The 18,189-nt window shown below is 51.2% G+C and overlaps 2 protein-coding genes across 4 annotated transcripts in view; one reads left to right on the plus strand and one right to left on the minus strand.

Moving 5' to 3' along the window:
* The window catches only part of KCTD10 (potassium channel tetramerization domain containing 10), a 29,350-nt gene extending 22,985 nt beyond the window's left edge, over positions 1 to 6,365 (plus strand). For 2 of the 3 annotated variants that reach the window (XM_005217910.5, XM_005217909.4), the window contains 2 exons: positions 445 to 640; positions 3,609 to 6,365. In XM_005217910.5, coding sequence (XP_005217967.1) covers positions 445 to 640; positions 3,609 to 3,833 — 421 coding nt within the window. In that variant the 3' untranslated portion in view covers positions 3,834 to 6,365. 3 annotated transcript variants of the gene reach the window in all.
* MYO1H (myosin IH) overlaps positions 5,970 to 18,189 on the minus strand; it is a 42,152-nt gene continuing 29,932 nt past the window's right edge. Inside the window, exons 21-31 of the mRNA XM_059876209.1 lie at positions 16,347 to 16,423; positions 15,803 to 15,871; positions 14,476 to 14,560; positions 13,629 to 13,788; positions 12,754 to 12,837; positions 11,850 to 11,943; positions 11,584 to 11,639; positions 10,686 to 10,821; positions 10,065 to 10,135; positions 9,605 to 9,702; positions 5,970 to 8,410 (exon numbers count right to left, since the gene is read on the minus strand). Of these exons, the coding sequence (XP_059732192.1) occupies positions 8,278 to 8,410; positions 9,605 to 9,702; positions 10,065 to 10,135; positions 10,686 to 10,821; positions 11,584 to 11,639; positions 11,850 to 11,943; positions 12,754 to 12,837; positions 13,629 to 13,788; positions 14,476 to 14,560; positions 15,803 to 15,871; positions 16,347 to 16,423 (1,063 nt within the window). The 3' untranslated portion in view covers positions 5,970 to 8,277. The remainder of the gene's footprint in view (positions 8,411 to 9,604; positions 9,703 to 10,064; positions 10,136 to 10,685; positions 10,822 to 11,583; positions 11,640 to 11,849; positions 11,944 to 12,753; positions 12,838 to 13,628; positions 13,789 to 14,475; positions 14,561 to 15,802; positions 15,872 to 16,346; positions 16,424 to 18,189) is intronic.

The following is an 18,189-nucleotide window of genomic DNA, read 5'->3' on the forward strand; positions in this document are numbered from 1 at the left end:
ATGAAGTCAGTCGAGACCAGTACATGGACCCAGGATAAGCAGTCTCTTTTGGGCTGGTTGCTCAGCCTTTCACGGGGCTCCATGGAGCGTGCCTCTGTGTCCCCCACCTGCCGCCTGTGCCTGCAGAGCCCTGTGTTTTCAGCGTTTCGTCCCTGTCTTTGGCACAGCAGGGCAGCCACTCGAGCACAGCCTTGGGGGCCAGAGCTGTCTTTTTGAGACTCAGCTCTGCCATTTATTAGTTTTTGACCTTGGGCAGCTCCCTGATTTGTCTGATCCTTGCTTTCCTTTGAGCGGTAGGGACTACCCTGCCGCCTTCTTGGGCTTTTTGTGAGGTTGGTAAGGGTTGGTGGCGATAAGGGGTCTGCATGTGGAAACACTGCCCCACCGGTGGTGGCCCGTAGCACCTGCTGGTGATCAGTTGCCTTATCACCTGCTCTTTTGCAGCAATTCTGACGACAATATGTTGAAAAACATCGAACTGTTTGATAAGCTGTCTCTGCGCTTTAACGGAAGGGTCCTGTTCATAAAGGACGTCATTGGGGACGAAATCTGCTGCTGGTCCTTCTACGGCCAGGGCCGCAAGATCGCCGAGGTCTGCTGCACCTCCATCGTCTACGCCACTGAGAAGAAGCAGACAAAGGTAAGGGCCTGCAGAGGGCGGTGCCAGGTGGCTGGGCTGAAATCCATGTTCGTCCAACTTCCCTTTCCCTTCAGCCAAATCCACTGCAAGAGGCAAAGGCTCTAAAGATGTTTTCTGGACTCAACTCCTCACTGGTGCTTACTATCTCTAGGGCCCTGGAAAGGTCCCAGTGTCGGCTTGGAAAAACAGCATGGCATTTCGTTTCGGACACCCAGCAAGGAGAGGCAGTCGCACTGCTGCTGGGTTCCTTTTCTGTGACTGGGATTCACACGGATCCTTGTCCCCACATGTACCCTGCCACCCGTGTTTTCTCCTCTGCCGTCAGTGATCTGACACCACCTTGCCATCCTCCACACGACATGTATTCCCACCAGCCTGGCTGCATCCATCTCGCTCATCAGGAGCAGTGCTCCCTCCAAGGTCTTGACCTTGAGCGTCTGGCTGTGACCTACTCCTTCCTTGTCGTCTGTCCTCCCCACTGACCTGGGCAGCCCTCCGCCCTCACGGGGCTCACTGGGCACTCCTCCTGAACCCCGGGGGCTTCCTTCCCAGTGCGCGATTCCCTGACTGATCTGGACGCTGTGGACCCATTTTTATGTCATCCTCCGCAAGCCAGTGGGCCTGACCTTTCCGTTGGCCTCTGTCCCTGTGTTCTGCAGAGCCCCATCATGCTGCAGTGTGGTTAGAGATCAGGTCCCACGCTCACTGAATTCACTCCCTTTACGTCTCTGCTTGCCTCCCTCCCTTATGTGCCCTTTCTTTTTTCTTCCCCCTTCCTTTTTTTTTTTTTGAAGTATAGTTGATCATACACTGTGGTATTAAATTATTCCTGTGAGAGTGACTCGGTTACACATGCATATATTCTTTTTCATGTTCTTTCCCATTACAGTTTACCACAGGATACTGAATCTAGTTCTCTGTGCTTTCCAGTAGGACCCTGTTGTTTATCCGTCCTGTATGTAATAGTTTCCATCTGCTTATCCCAAACTCCTGATCCACCTGCCCATCTCCCACATGGCAACCACCAGTCTGTGCTTCAAGTCTGTGTTTCTGTTTCATAGATAGGTTCCCTTCTGCCGTATTTTAGATTCTACATATAAGTGATATCGGGCTTCCCTGGTAGCTCAACTGGTAAAGAATTACAATGCAGGAGACCCTGGTTAGATACCTGAGTTGGGAAGCTCCCTGGAGAAGGGATAAGCTCCCCACTTCAGTATTTTTGGGCTTCCCTGGTAGCTCAGACAGTAAAGAATCCACCTGCAATGTGGAAGACCTGGGTTCAATCCCTGCTTTGGGAAGATCCACTGGAGGAAGGAGAGCACGGTAACCCATCCAGTATTCTTGCCTGGAGAATCGCCGTGGACAGAGGTGCCTGGTGGGCTACAGTCCATGGCGTCGCAAAGAGTCAGACACGACTGAGTGACTAATTACAGCCCAGCATAAGTGATACCATACTGTATTTGTTTTGCTCTTTCTGACTTTGCATAATATGATAATCTCTACTTGTTCAGTTGCTAAGTTGGGTCCGACTCTTTGAACCCCATGAACTGCAGCACACCAGGCTTCCCTGTGTTTCACTGTCTCCTGGAGTTTGCTTAAACTCCTGTCCATTGAGTCAGTGATGCCATCCAGCCATGTCATCCTCTGTCTCCCCCTCCTCCTCCTGCACTCAGTCTTGCCCAGCATCAAGGTCTTCTTTAGGAAGTCAGTTCTTTGTGTTGGGGGGCCAAAGTATTGGAGCTTCTGCTTCAGCATCAGTCCTTCCAATGAATATTCAGGGTTGATTTTCTTTAGGATTGACTGGTTTGATCTTGCTGTCCAAGGGACTCTCAAGAATCTTCTCCAGCACCACAGTTCAAAGGCCTAGTTGCCTTGCTGCATGTGAGATCTTAGTTCCCAGGCCAGGGATCGAACCTGAGTCCACTGCATTTTCTTAACTACTGGAAAACCGGGAAAGTGCTCCTAGTTTGTTTTTTTGTGTGTCTGTATGTGAATTGAATCTTCCCTTGAATATTCAAAGTCTAGTCATCATATTGATTGAACTTTAAAATAGTTACTTTATGTTTTTGGAGTTTAAGGGGCAGGAGAGGTCCTGAGAGACCTCACGGTCGGATCCCAACTGTGTATAGATTCTTGGATGGGCTCTGGAGTGAGCCTGAGCTCTTGTTTGGGCAGCTGGTTCATGGTGGAACCAGGACGGAGGCCAGGACTCCCTTCCCGGCTTCCTTCACTCTGCGTCCTATCCCGTCAGGCTCCTGTCTCCAGGGGGATGGTGTTGGAATGGCCACCCCTTCATAGGGACTGTTTCCTCCTCCTCCTTTCAGCCCAAATCTCCAGAAGCTGAGCTTTGGCACCAACACTCGGATTCTGTTGCCCCAGGTCACTGTACTGATGTCCCAATTGGGTTTCTGCATCATTGCCATCTTCCTTGGTGCAGCATCGCAAGTGCTTTGCCAACTCTCACTGATTCATTCTGTTGCCTGAGACAGGTGCCTGGGACCTGCCTCTTATTAGTGGCGCCTGACCCTGAAGGGCGGTGAAAAGACGTGGTGCTTTACCGAGCGGGGAGGGATTGTAATTGTCTGTTTCATGAGGGCCCCCTGCTGGTGGCCCCTGTTTGGACAGAATGCTGCCTTAAGGTGTGGAATGACAGATGTGCAAGGATGCAGCCCTGTTTGTTAGAAGCACCATGTTGGGAGGGATGCCAGTGTCCAAGGAAGGGCAACGAGGGGCAGAGAGACGCATTGCACGCATCCGCTTTGTCTCCTGTGAATCCAGCGCCGTGTGTGGGTGTTGCCCATTGAAAACAGTAACCACCTGGGACGTGATCATGACCATCTTGCAGATTGTTGGGGGCCTGCTGGGGCCAGACGGCGCTGCTCTCAAGTCCTCAGCAGCAGCAGCAGAGGCGGGCGGTGGGGGAGCTGTGAAATGCTAACTTTCTGCCTTGTGTTTCGTGGGGCTGCAGGTGGAGTTCCCCGAAGCCCGGATCTACGAGGAGACCCTGAACATTTTGCTGTACGAGGCCCAGGATGGCCGGGGACCTGACAACGCACTCCTGGAGGCCACGGGTGGGGCGGCCGGGCGCTCCCACCACCTGGACGAGGACGAGGAGCGGGAACGGGAGCGGATCGAGCGCGTGCGGCGGATCCACATCAAGCGCCCGGACGACCGGGCCCACCTCCACCAGTGAGCGGGTGGGGGCCCCTGCCGCCCCCCACCTGCCGCCCGCCCCCCCGCTGCTGTGCACCGAGCACCCCCACTGGCTCCCAGCCTGCCACTTCCCCCAGAGTCTGAAGAGACTTCCCTACAAACCAAACGATTTTAGTGTTTCTCGACAAGGTGAATTGATGTCTTTACCCAGGTGAATGCACCCCAGCTGGTGAACAAGCCGGGTCCACAGTCTCTGTTTCCCAGAGAATCCGAGCAGCGCGGGAGCCAGGCTTTCCCTGCTTCCAGAGGAGGGGGTGGGTGAACGGGTGGACATGCATGTGAGAAGCGCCTGTGCAGTATTTATTTTGGTGGGTGTTGACTGCCTCTGATCTCGGGGGCCTTCCCTCCAGGGTTCAGTTTGCCAGCTGGGAGCGGGGCCCTGTGGTTGGTGGTCACCAGCGGAGTCCCCACGTTTCCCCACCTTGCAGCCCAGCGCCCTGGCCCCGCTCCTGTGTGCGGGGCCTGGCACAGGCTCCAGGGCTTTGCAAGCTGCCCATCCGGCCATGGGCACCGCTCCAAGCTTGTGGGTGGAGACCCACAGCTCCTGGCAGCGGGAGGTGTGCCCTGGAGGTTCATGCCTCTCTGCTGCGGTTCCCAGCGTGGCCCTGGCTGCCCAGCTCTGCCGAAGGGCAGACCTGTTGCCCCTTCGGGCGATCTGTGGTCTGGCTGCGGGCAATGCCGCCCCCCCCCCCCCAGCCTTGGGGACCCACTCCATTCCAGGCCGGCCACCTGGCCTGCTCACTGGCACAGCACACAGACCGCTGCCAGGTGGGCTCCATTCCTTCCTCCCCGGCCTTCTGCCCTGTCAAGCGGGGCTTGCTGCCCCAAGCAGATGCTCTCCCCTTTGCTTAGAAGAAAGGAAATCTGGCCCCAGACTCTGTCCTGGCGTCCAGGCAGGACCAGTGCTTACTACAGTGGCCTCAGGATGGCTGTTACCCGGAGATGCCCTCCGGGTCTCTGCCTCGGAGTCTTACACAGTGTGACATGGCCGTCAGCAGACCGAGCGGTTGTGCAGGTTTCTGGGGTCCGGTCGGTTTCCGTGTTCATGTTTGTTTAAGGGACGTGCGTGACTGGATGCGGATGTGTGCCTGGGGGCCCGGGGGGCCCACGCTGGAGCCCTGCTGCCCGCACGGCGCTCGTGGGGGGCGGACGTTCTCGGTGACCTACCTCCCCGCCGCTCCACGCCCGTGTCGGCCCAGAGGGAGTTGTGACGAATGTGGCTGGCTGAGACTAGGCTGGTAGAGTAGTTCCAGGAAGTGAGGGTGTGTGTACGGTCTGGATGGGTTTTGTTGGCTATTCAAGTGACTGTTTTATACCAAAGGTATTAATACGGGCAGCCTTTGACAGTGTATTCCCCAAGAAACGAGTTTATATTTTGAAATGGTTTTTACTGCTTAGACTTTGTACATCCGGCCCTACTTGGGACAGTTGTATGCCTTTATTTTGTATCCAGCAGCAAAGCCTACAGTAAAACTTGTCAACAATCATGATCAAACCTAAAAATCACATACAGGGGTAGATGCTTTTTAAACTGTTGCGCGGGCAACTTTCGTATATAGGCCACCTGGATTTTATTAAGTGCTGAGGATGGGAGGGAGGGGGCTTAATTAAATATGGTTTGTAAATATTTTCTACTGTGGAAGTTTTAAACACCAACCCTGCTGTTGGGGTTATCCTTTTCTAGAACGGTAAAGTGAATGTCAGTTCTGATGTTTTCTGTAGGAATGGAAAAGCCATCACGTAAGTTCTCTTTTGTGTTTAAATGTTTATGTGAAGAGTGAGTTTGTGGATCAGTCTGAGCTGTCGGGGGCTTCTACACCTTATGACTTAATGATGTTTCTGGCCATGTCTATTTTCACATCTCCTCCAACTTTGCACTTGGAGTCTGGACTCTCTGCTTCCCTGGGATATGAACAAGTTCATTAAAGCATTCCACAGAGAGTGATACTGTTAGCTGCCTATAGCCGTGAGCTGATGATGACGAAGCGTTGGCTGGCCCAAGGCTCTGTTATCAGACACATTCTTCAAGGAACTGATCTCTTACGTGAGCACGAAGGGTCAGCAAAAGTCAATACCTGTATTTAAGAACCATCCAAGCAAATCACTGGCCCTAAGATTTGTTAGAGTGTAGTTTTTATTACACTGTAATAACTTACAGTGGGAAGAACCAATACGGCTTTAGGTCCCTCATAATCAGGTTTTCTGTCCAAATAAGTCATTGATTGCGGTGACTGGGGGGGCCTCTGCCCATGACAATTCCTGGCCAGGCCTCACAGCCGCCCCCCTGCAGTGATTTCAGCGGGGTGGTCGCCGTGCAGGTACCCCAGCCCTCCGTCTGGAATGTGTGCTCCCTACCACCCAGAGTCACCGTAACACGTGTGTGTCACTAACCTTTCTGTCTTTGTGCCACGGGAAAAAGTACACTCTGAGCTTCAGAAGCAGTCGCTGTATGTTGTACCAGCCTCTGTGGACGTATGTAAAATAAAAGTTACATGTGATGCTTCTACTTAAATCTTGTTTTTGTGGGTCTTTTCAGAAACGCTCAGCACAGTCCGGCCACTGCACTGAGGTGTGGTTCAGAGCAGAGATCCACCTCCAGGTTGCTCAGGATGGGAAAAGCAGAGTCATTTTTTGGAGTGTTGGAACTCGCAACACTGGCAGGAAGTGTCGGGTGGAGAGGCTTCAGGACTGATGGAAACGTGAATGGTCGGTCAGCGGCTCTCGCCCTGAGCGCAGGTTTGGGGTGGGGAGAGCTTCACCTCACCCCCGCGGAGCCTAAAGCCGTGAAGGATTGGGGATTTTCCTGAGTTCCACTTACTGAAAGCAGAATTCACATTTTGCAGCCATAGGCGCTCAGATCACGATTTCATTCTGCCTCAGGGGCAGTCTGACAGACCTTGTCGCCCCCTCCGTAATGACATACTCAAGTGCCCATTGAGCGCAGGTCCTACTGGCGACGTTTAAAAGCACCCCTTTGGGCGATTTGAGGTTGGCTCCCTAGAAGGCACTTTTAGTGCCACAGGACATCTGAGGGTTTGGCGTAAGATGCCTTTCCCATCCCTCAAGGGTGATCCTTTTCCCAGAACTGCTGGAACCTTTGCTTGAAGGTGTTGCTCACAGCCCCAGATTCGAGCTTCCTGGGCGTTCTCCTCAGTGGCAGCAACAATGGCGATGGGCGAGGTCAGACGCCATCTTCCATCAGGACTTGGGGCAGACCGACACCTGGCAAAGGGGTGCACGCGGGGCTGAGGTCTCGCCTCCCTGGAAGGATGCCGTTAGCGCCCCAGCTGCCCACGTGGCCAAGGCGGACGCGGCCAGGCTGTGAGCAGCCGGCCCCGCCACCCGTACCATCCCCACAGCCTGACCCCTGCCGTGAGCCGAGCCACATCTAGAAATGGGCTCCCTGAGGCCTGCTAGCTTCAGCCTGAGCCAGCCAGGGAGGAATACGGGGCGAAGGCTTTAAGACAGCATGTAAACCGAAAAGTCACCTGATTCGTTAGGTTAAAAATCACGCTTAAATATTTTGTCCTGTTGACAGAATACATTTCATCATTCAATGTGTATGAGATGCTCTATGTTGTTAGACCATTTTCAAATTGGTTTATAGCAAACTATGAATCCTTGGTACATATTATACAACATAATCTTAAAGATTCAAACCTCCTGGGGTGGAATAGTTGTCATTTCCCAGCCAAGTTGGATCAGACTTGCTAGGGAGGAGCACTAGGCTTGATTTTTTTTTAACATGGACCTGTTTCCCAAACCTCTGCTGCTTGGTCCCAGGAGCCTCCTCCCATTCCAGAGCCCAGGCCTCACCCTCCGCCGGTAGCATCATGGTGTCTCGGGGGTGGTGATGGGGGAGACACGAACACTGGGTATTTTTCAAAGCTCGCTGGGAGTTTCCCACATGGAGACTCGCTTGAGAACCACGTGGTAAGGCATCAGGCCTTCGCCACCCAGTAAAGAGTGGGGCTTGGATATTTAATACTGAGAAGAATGGACTGTCAGCTTCTGGTCCACTGACAACTAAATGTAGTGAGTAAACTGTTTCCTTTTTCATTCAGTGTTTGCATCTGTCCCTCCAGTACCCATTCCTGACTTGTTCAGTGTGGCTTCAGACAGAGGAAGAAACAAACTAGATGGTGATTGCGGTCAGTCTATGAAAGTGTTTGTCACTCGGTCATGTCTGACTCTCTGTGACCCCATGGACTGTAGCCCACCAAGCTCCTCTGTCCATGGGATTTCCCGGGCAGGAATCCTGGAGTGGGTTCCTGTTCCCTTCTCCAGGGGATCTTCCCAACCCAGGGACTGAACCCAGGTCTCCTGCTTTGTAGGTAGATTCTTTACTGTCTGAGCCACCAAAGAAGCCCAAGGAAGACTGAAATTAGGAGGATTTTAACCTGTAGTCTCATTTAAATAACAGCTTACGCCTCCGTCCCCCAGACCCAGCCACTCACCACTGTTAACTGTCCGTTTTTATCTTTATAGATTTGTTCCTCTGGTCCGGTGTCAAAAACTATTGTGCCTTCTTTTCCAGGACTAATACAAAACTGTAAACTTAAAATATTAATACACAAAGTGATAAATTACCGATGTGCTCCATTATTTTTCTCCCCCACCTTTGGTTCTGCAAAAGAAATTCACTTGTGATGCTTACTGGTTTCAAGATCAAATTCCTGTTTCATTACAGACTTTAATTGTATATTTGAGTGATCAGAAGAAAACCATTTCTGCAGCTAGGTCATGCATTCTTGTAGTGACTCTGAAATCAATTTGGCACAGCTCTTCCGCAGGCATCAGCAGCAGGGGCGTGGCTGTCACCTGCTCTGGCTCAGGGGTACCCCTTTCACCTGGTGACAGCTTCCCTTAAGACCATAAGCACCTCTTTGGAAAACTAGATGGTAAGACCCCTGTTGGTTCCCTTAGGAAAACGAGTGATCACTGACTTCATTTCTCTGGAGCCCTTGTCCTAGGAGCTGAGGAGGGAAGAAAGTTGTTGCAGGTAGGCAGTGCTTCCTTTTCGGGGAGGGGCAGGCATGGTGAATCAATGAACATTTGCATCTTCCTTGATCTGTTAATACATTATTGACCAGAGACATATTAATATGTCTTTTGTTACCCAAATGTTATTGACTGGAGTTGTATCAATACATTTTTAGAGAGAGATGCAATTAACATCACTGTACCTAGTTGTTAGGGCTTAAAATTGATCAAAGGTTCAGTATACAACTTACGGTTGTCATTATCATTCACGTTTTGCCCCATCAGATTTTTGTTCCAACCTTGTGTGTATCACAAATGCCAAGTTTATTACTGTAGTTTTCAAAATTGACGCATCGTGAAATTCTGAATGGAGAAGGATGTTTTGGTGAATCTTACGCAGATACTTTCTCTGATTGCCCGAGCAACATAGATACTAGTGTCTCAGAAGACGATAGTTCTTCAGAATATAGTTCTGATTCAGACGGTGTGCATGTTAGACCAACAAAAAGACAAAAAACCTGAGTGGTTGGTTCTGATCTGGAAAGTGAAAATGAGGCGGTGCTGGGGAAGACTTTACAGGTGTCAGGTGTAACTTGAATATATTAGTGTTATATTCAATAGTTAGTGAATTAACAATTATATTTTTGGCCAGCCAAAATAAAAATCACTGGCCACAGATGTTTGTTTCTGTAAAATTCCCCCAGTCAATAATGAGATAATAGACATTTAACACTGAGGGACTTACTGAGTCCAGATGCAACCACCTACCTTCCCTGAACAACATTTACGAGGTTCTCCTTCTTAACCAGCATGGCGAGCTTAGTAACTGCTTCAAATATGTGTTCGCACTGTAAGATGACATCTCCCTGTGGCAGAGAGGAGAGGACACAGCCGTTTCAGCGGCGTGTGCTCGGTCACTCGGTTGTGTCCGACTCTTTGTCAGTCTATGGACTGTAGCCCGCCAGGCTCTTCTGTCCATGGGGATTCACTAGGCAAGAATCCTGGAGTGGCTTGCCATTTCCTCCTCCACGGGATCTTCCCGACCCAGGGATCAAACCCGCACCTCTCTAAGTCTGCATTGGTGGGCAGGTTCTTTACCACTAGCACCACCTGGGAAGCCCTTCAGCCGTAGTGGCTTCAAGGAAAAATACCATTGAGGTTTCACTGGGGGCAGCTAAAGATATCGGCAGTGTTTCTCCCTGTTAATAGCCCCGTGGCCAGCAGTTACCTTTTGCTTGATGTCTGCTTGCAAAATGTGAATGACTAAGATCCCGTCGCTGAGGCTGCTGGTGGAGACACCTTAGGACAGATGCAAAGTCAGGGGCCAGGAACTGGACAAGTTGACGCGAATACCAAGAAAAGAGGCCCGCTTGGGGGCTCCCAACCCCATGCTTTTTCCCTCCTGGCTGGGCTTTATGGGGTGGCGGGCACATACTCCAGCAGTCAGCATCTGTGCTTGGAATAAGAAGCTGTCACAGGTCTGGCATCCTACCTGGATGCTGGAGTGAGATGCCATGGGCCTTTATGCCAGAATCAGAGGCACAGGCCAGGCCTGGGGCTGCCCTGGGTTTTGTGGGCACCCTTCACTTAGGTCATTTTTAAAATATTGGTTTATTTGGCGGTGCTGGGTCTTAGTTGTGCCATGTGGGAATCTGGTTCCCTGTCCAGGACCCCCTGAACAGGGAACCTGGGCCCTCTGGGCCCCCTGCGTTGGGAGCGCAGAGTCTTAGCCACTGGACCACCAGGGAAGTCCCTCACTTGGTCTTTCAGTGAAGGAGCTGCTTCCTTGCTGGTGCTCCTGGGAGCTGAGTCCACCCAGTGAGTCAGCTTAAGATTGCCTGCTTCTTACCTTTGAGGGCGGGGTACTCTATTTTCTGCTTGATTTTGGCAAGTTCCACCACGTAGGCTGCTTTCTGAGTGAGGATGAGCTGCCGCTGCCGCGTCTTGAAGCCTTTCCTGTCATATTTAATGACCGGAACGCCGTACTGCAAGGAGGTGGCCGTCACTGCGAGGGATGCTCGAATCATGGGCGAGGGGCAGACTACTGAGTTCCCTGTTCCTCGGACTCGAGCATCGTGGCTTCAGGCACTCAGATGGTGCACAGATGGGTTTTCTCTGAACCCTGGCTCTCTGTGAGATAGACATGATTCCTGGCTCTGCCTATGGTGCTGACCTGAGGAATTCAAGGCCCTGGCGTCGGCCTCACCAGGCTGCTCTGAAAACTCAGCAGAGATGACCCAGTCACAGGTCTCTGGTGCCCAGGAGACCAAGTGATCCAGCAGCCCCTGAGCCGCCACAGTCACTGGGTGCTGCGTGCCTGCACCCCTCACACCCCCCGACCCCTCCGTCCTCCCCATTCACAGAAACACGAAGGCACCGAGACCGTAAGTCACCTGCCCAGGGGTTGCACAGCTCAGTTACGAAGCCCACATGGGTTCCCGGGCACCCCCGCCACACTGCTTCTAACAGGATGTTTAATGATTACGTGCATGGCCGCATTCCACTCAGCTTCACAGGACATCAGACACAGTGGCGTGACAGATAAGGACCGTAAGAACAGCAGCGGGTACCCAAGATTATGGGTCCCCATCATCTCAGCCTCTGGAGCAGCACAGCTGAAAGCTGGGGCCACACACATGCACCCCTGCTTTTAGATACTGCTTCCAGCCCCGCTTTGTGTAGAAGACACCCTATTTGCAGACCCTGTGGGGAAGTCCCGTCTCAGGCAAGGACACACAGCTCCCTACCTGGATTTTCTCGCTGCTGAGGAGTTGAAGCACTTTGGGATTAATGTCTCCTTCATCTAAGGAGGCAACCAGAACACAGCGAGTCATCACTGGGTACCAGCCCTGGGCAGAAGCCAGAGGCATCGGCTGGTTTTACATCCCCCTGTGACCTAGACCTCAAGCTGGGAGATAGCTGTCAGGAAATGCTAGGTGTCAAACATCGTCCTTTGACTTTTTTTTTTCTTCAAATAGGGCAAATGAGCATGTAGATGGAAAAAGGGACTTACCTACTCGGCTGTTGGCAAAGGGTTGATGTAGGCTTTCTGTGTAGCCTTCTTTCTTTCCCTCGAATATTTCACTCATGACCACCTTTTCCTGCATCTGGTAGAGTTAAAAGTACAGAACGGTAGCCATGAGGCTTTGGGGATCCAAAGAGGACCATGTTAGCACTGACTTCCTGAACAAGTCAGGCTCCCTGGTGAGCCTTGCCACACCTCTGCTGAGGAGTCAGAGCACGCAGAAGTCAAACACATCTGGCTTGGGCCAAAGCTCCAAACACTCTACTGCTTAGAGACTGCGGTTGATGCTTGGGCTTGTCTCTACTTGCACTGACTTCTTGGAAGTAGAATGTTCACTGTTTCAGAGAGCACTTTCTTCTAGGTCAGAGATGACACACTACAGCCTGCGGGCCAAATCCAGTAAAGTGTTGTGAGTGGTGTATATTTTGGAGCATGGCTGTGCCCTTTATTTACAGGTTGTCTCCGGCAGCTTGCGTGCTGCCGTGGCACAGTAATTTCAACAGAAATGGTGTGGCCCACAAAGCCTAGAATACTGCCCTCTAGCTCTTTATAGAAAAATAAAATCTGCTGACTGGCAGATGAACATAAAACCACACCTCCAGAGAGGGGGCTGTCTGGATGGTGTTTCCATGGTAACAGTGCTAGCAAGAGCGTGGTGGTGTTTCCATGGTAACAGTGCTAGCAAGAGCGTGGTGGTGCTTATGCCACTTGCCAGTTCAGGAGGGCTCTGTGCTAAGTGGCCACATGCATCTTATCCTCAAGGCGTGTATGAGGCATGAGCCTTATGTGAGCCTCGGCTTACAGGTGAGACGTGAATGAGGACCAATGGCCCTCACGGGGCTCCACCCACCCCTCTCTGGTCCTACCACCTGCCCGCATGCCGTGTGCCTACCAGGGCTCTCCTCTCGGCGGTGATCCCATGGCAGTACTTCCGGACCAGGTTCCTGGTGCACATCTTCCTGAGCAGATCGGATGCCTGTGTGGGGAACACGCCGTTTTCCACCTGCCTCCCTCACCTGCCCCCACTTTTAGGCTTCAGCCACCAAAACAGAAGCTTTGAAAGTAGGGCTGAATTCAGTGTGATGTAAAAGCACAGCGTTAATATTTTCTGATCAAAGAGAGCTGCTCATCTTCCAGTCTTTCTGCTAAACTGTCTTATGGCTGAACTGGTGGTTTTTAACCTTGAATGAGTTTTGAGTCCCCTGGATTGCTGGCTAGGATGTTCCAAGAGACACCGACTCAGGGGCCCCGGTGGGAGGGGGCCCAGGAATCTTACAATCGCCCCTACTCTGCGCTCCAGACACACAGGGTCCCCGGAGCATCTTCTGAGAAACACTATTCTAGGCGACCGTCCCTGAACCCATGTGAAAGGTTCCAATAAAGACAGAAGCCATTCAGAAGTGCTGTGTGTAAACAGAGCTCCTCTGGTGTCATACTTCGAGAGAGAATATGACAGATTCTGAGTTCAGTTTCTCAGGCATCACCCTCACGGGGAAATGCTTTATCTGGTGAGGCAGCACAAAGCAACAGTCTTCCCTAGAGGCTCAGCTGGTAAAGAATCCGCATGCAATGCGGGAGACCTGAGTTCGATCCCTAAGTCGGGAAGATCCCCTGGAGAAGGGCATGGCTACCCACTCCAGTGTTCTGGCCTGGAGAATTTCATGGACTGTACAGTCCATGGGGTCGCAAAGAGTCGGACACAACTGAGCAACTTTCACTAAGCTCCACCCACGCCATCTGCCACATGTGTTCTGGAATGGTCCTTACAGTTTCCAAGATGCCAGGAGGCCTCAGCCAGCTCTTGTCCAAGACATTCTTCGGGACGTGATGCCGAAGGTTCAAGATGTAATTCTTGCGCACGAACACGATGAACTCCTCGTTGTCAGGACAGAGGGGCTTGTTGCGATTGATGAACCCCTTTATGAACCTACACGGGAGAGAGAGTTGTTAGTTGCCTCTTTCCTCACTTCCTGTTTCTTCACTGAGTTCTCTCCCACACTGGTTTGATTCAGCGTCAGCCAAAACGATGGGAGATTAAATTTGCTCACCACATAGGGCCACGAGGGTCAAACCTGCCCCCAGAGACATGTTCTATTTCACCCACACCATGTTTTGGTTTTGTTTTGAGTAACCTGAATCTGTTGCCAAAAGCAACAATTTGGAGGTATTGCGTGAAAGCCAGATTTCCAGCTTTCCTTGAAAGAAAGCCAAAGGTCTGGCCAGACTGGCCTGAGAGCTGTGGGCTGAAGCGGGGTGATGACCGCCCCTCTGAGGTGCACCGAGGGTTTCTTTTGGCCTCGGTACCCACCCTACCGTTCTTCTTCATCCCAGCTTATGAGACCTGCTGCACCAGCCTGGCCTCAGAAGGCATTTGACTTTGTGACTTGAGAACTAGGCTAAGAGAAACGTCAAATGTTGTGAGCTGTGATCACTGTCCAGTGAGGGTACTCAGAGAAAGGAGATGGAATGGAAGTCCTCAGGGCTGACGTCCTGCAGGAAAGACGGGTTTTCTGCCCAAAGCCAAAAATCTCAGCCAAGTCCACGACCACCCTCTGCAGTACGGCGGCAGCACTCAGAAACCTCCACGCCTTACCAAAGCTGATGGAGAACTTACTTTCTTACAGTCTGCACCGCCCACTTCCTCCTCTTGGCCTCCTTCCGAGCCAGGGCTCCACGCCAGTGGGCTTCGAGTGTAATGGCTGAAAGAGGTCACTGCTGGCATTAGAAGGTAAGAGCAATCCCTTAAATACAAGAGCCTCTTCAAGAATGACGCACCCCCTCCACAAATGCCTGGACGCCGCTGCAGCACTCCGCCAGCCCCCGAGATGGAAAGTGGGGTGAGAGTCTTCAGTCTCTACCCAGAGGGACCCCTGAACCAGGGGGACAGAGGAACAGAGGGAACTGGGGCGTGTAAAGGGAAGGCCTGCAATCGTGCTGGGGGCCGGGTTCCCCAGGCCTTTCTGAGGGAGCAGAGTGGCCCTTGGTGGCATGGGTTGGTCTCGCCCCTGCATTTGCCCTGTCTCTAGCTCATGTATAATTTTAGTCATCTACGTTAAAAATCGGGACATACAAAAATTAGACTTCTGGCTCGCGTCCCAATTTTTAAAAGCTTTTCAGATTTTTTTCCAGTTAATTATGAAACTCAAAGTGCTTTGCTTGTGTTCCTCATGGCAACACTGTTACAAACAACCGGAAGCAATCCAAATGTCTGTCAACAGAACAGCTAAATTGTGGTATGCTCATAGAGCACCAGGGGTCAGCAAACTGTGGCCCCCTGGACCAACTGCCCCATTTGTAAATAAAGTTTTATTGCAACAATAATGTCGCAAAAAAAAAAATAGAAATGGTATAATTTTATGGAGTTCAAAACCGTCCCACAAGTGTAGTATTTCATGATGCATCCAGAGATGATAAAATTGTAAAGAAAAACAAGGATATAATAATGCAAAGTTCAGAAGAGTGGTGTGTGTGGAGGGAGGGGGTGATGCTGAGAAGTGATTTGGGAGGGACAGAGCACAGGGGCTCCAAGAACAGTCATGGTGTTAATAACCTTAAAAGAAAATTGCTCTTTAAACACACATATATGTTGTGGATCAAATAAAACATGTCCACAAAACAAGTAGAGGCTGCAGTGTTATAATCTCTACTCAATCTAGACAGCATATTAAAAAGCAGAGACGTTACTTTGCCAACAAAGGTCCGTATAGTCAGAGATATGGTTTTTCTAGTAGTCATGTACAGATATGAGAGTCAGACCATAAAAAAGACCGAGCGCCGAAGAATTGATGCTTTTGAACTGTGGTGCTAGAGAAGACTCTTGAGAGTCCCTTGGACTGCAAGGAGATCAAACCAGTCAGTCCTAAAGGAAATCAGTCCTGGGTGTTCACTGTGGATGACATGGTGGGCCATGGGAAACTGGAGAGGTCCTGTCCAGCTCTTACCTGCTTGTCTTTTTCTCACATACGCTCTCCTTTCTAGGCAGCGTTTGTACGTGGCTTGGATTCTCGCAACTTAAAAGAAAACAAAGCTTTTGGTGAAGCGGCTTTCAATTGGGCATCTTAGCAGTTATGACCTTCAGAAGCGGGTATCAGCAGTGGCCCTGGGGGCACGCAGGGTAGAGGTGACCGAAGAAGCCTTGGGATGTGACAGGAAGGACCCTATTAAAATCAGGGCAGGGACTTCCCTGGTGGTCCAGTGGTTAAGAATCCACCCGCCAATGCAGGGGACACAGGTTCAATCCCTGGTCAGGGAAGATTCCACGTGCCACGGGGCAGCTAAGCTCCTATGCAAATAGTGAAGCCCACACACCCTGGAGCCCATGCCCTCCACAACAAAAGTCACCACAGTGAGAAGTCCGAGCACCGCAACGAGGAGGAGCCCCCACTCGCCGCAACTAGAGAAAGCCCACATGCAGCAATGAAGACCCAGCACAGCCAAACGTTATAAATAAATTTTAAAAAATCAAGGCAGAGGAAAAAACCATACCTAATTGATGTTTACTAAATTCAAAGGCATCTTCAGTAGCAAACAGAGTTCTGGGGAAGCGAATGAATATTTTGGTTCTAGAAAGGAAAAAAAAATCATTTCATTATTCACCGGTCGTCACTGTCTGTAGTGGGTTGACTAGTATCCCCTCCTCTAAATTCACAGCCATTTAGATCCTCAGAATGTGATTCTTATCAGAAATAGGGTCTTTGGAGATGTCATCAAGGTAAAGATTGAGGAAAAAACCACACTGAATTAGGGTGGACCCTAAATCCAATGAGAGTGTTCTTAGAGAAAGACACACAGAGGAACACAGGGAGAAGGCAGCTGGAAATGGCATGGGAGAAGCCTCCCAGCAAGACTGCGGAGGGAACATACCCTGCTGACACCTGGGTTTTGGCCTTCTGTCCTCCAGAACTGTGAGACAATAAATTTCCCTTGTTTTAAGCCAGCCAGCCTACAGTTAATTTGTAATGCAGCCCTAGGAAACTAATTCACCATCCAAACCCCAAGTTACTTCCCTGAGCTTTAAAAGGTGATGACACAGAATATGGGTCCAAGTTTAAGAGAAGATCCCACCAAGCAGCAAAGATAAATTAGAAATGTGTGTGTGTGTTGTTGCCAAGTTGTGTCCGACTCTTTATTGCGACCCCATGGACTGAAGCCCACCAGGGTCCTCTGTCCATGGGATTCTTCAGGCAAGAACACTGGAGTGGGTTGTTATTTTCTTCTCCAGGGGATCTTCCTGACCCAGGGATCCAACCCACGTCTCCGGCTTGGCGGTGGATTCTTTACCAGTGAGCCACTCACGGATCTCATATTGTCAGCCCACCCCCCTCCCCCAGCCCCAACACTTCAAGGGAAACTTCCCAAGGCAGCCACTGGGGGGGGGGCAGCACTGCGTGGTGTCACAGGAACCCACTTTCTCATTGGAGGTTATGGATGGGGAGCAGATACAATCTCTGACCCCCATGACCCACCTCCCTTCAAATGTGCTACGCCCAATTCTCCTCAGAAATCCGGTTTGGAAAGGCCACTGCCTCTTGGAGCAGGGCCCAGAATACAAGAGTAAAGGATGGGATATACATGTTGGCAGGGAAAGCCCATTGGCAGATTCAAAGGCAGAGATCCCTAAGGCCGCAATCTCTGCGGCCTGAGAATGGAGCCTCTTCATGCCTGTACCCTGTCCTATGCAATCAAATTAATGCTGACCAGAATGACCAACTGGAGAAGGTGATGGCACCCCACTCCAGTACTCTTGCCTGGAAAATCCCATGGACGGAGGAGCCTGTAGGCTGCAGTCCATGGGGTCACTTAGAGTCAGACACGACTGAGCGACTTCACTTTCACTTTTCACTTTCATGCATTGGAGAAGGAAATGGCAGCCCACTCCAGTGTTCTTGCCTGGAGAATCCCAGGGACGGGAGAGCCTGGTGGGCTGCCGTCTATGGGGTCATGCAGAGTCGGACATGACTGAAGCGACTTAGCAGGAGCAGCAGCAGCAGAATGACCAACAGAGCGGATGAAAATCATCCTGGTTGGCCCCATTGAGTTCTGCCTCAAGCCTTCAACATGTATGAGAGTCCTTCTGCTCGCCGACAATGACAGGTCTACAGTAATGATACCCCGAGTTCCAGAACACCACCTTCTGGGGAGCTGGAGGAGCTTTCACATCACAGAGGTCCTACTACCCCTTGAGGAGTCGGGCCCACAGTTGGAAAAGGAAGGAATCCAGGCACATAGAGGTGAGGGGCTCACGTGGCTCCCGTCCTCCCGTTGACACCAAGTTCTTCCCAGTTCCTGATGCAGGTTAAGAACCCAGGGCTCTTTTATACTTAATCTC

The sequence above is a fragment of the Bos taurus genome, chromosome 17 (assembly GCF_002263795.3).
Source record: "Bos taurus isolate L1 Dominette 01449 registration number 42190680 breed Hereford chromosome 17, ARS-UCD2.0, whole genome shotgun sequence".
Classification (NCBI taxonomy): Eukaryota; Metazoa; Chordata; class Mammalia; order Artiodactyla; family Bovidae; genus Bos; species Bos taurus.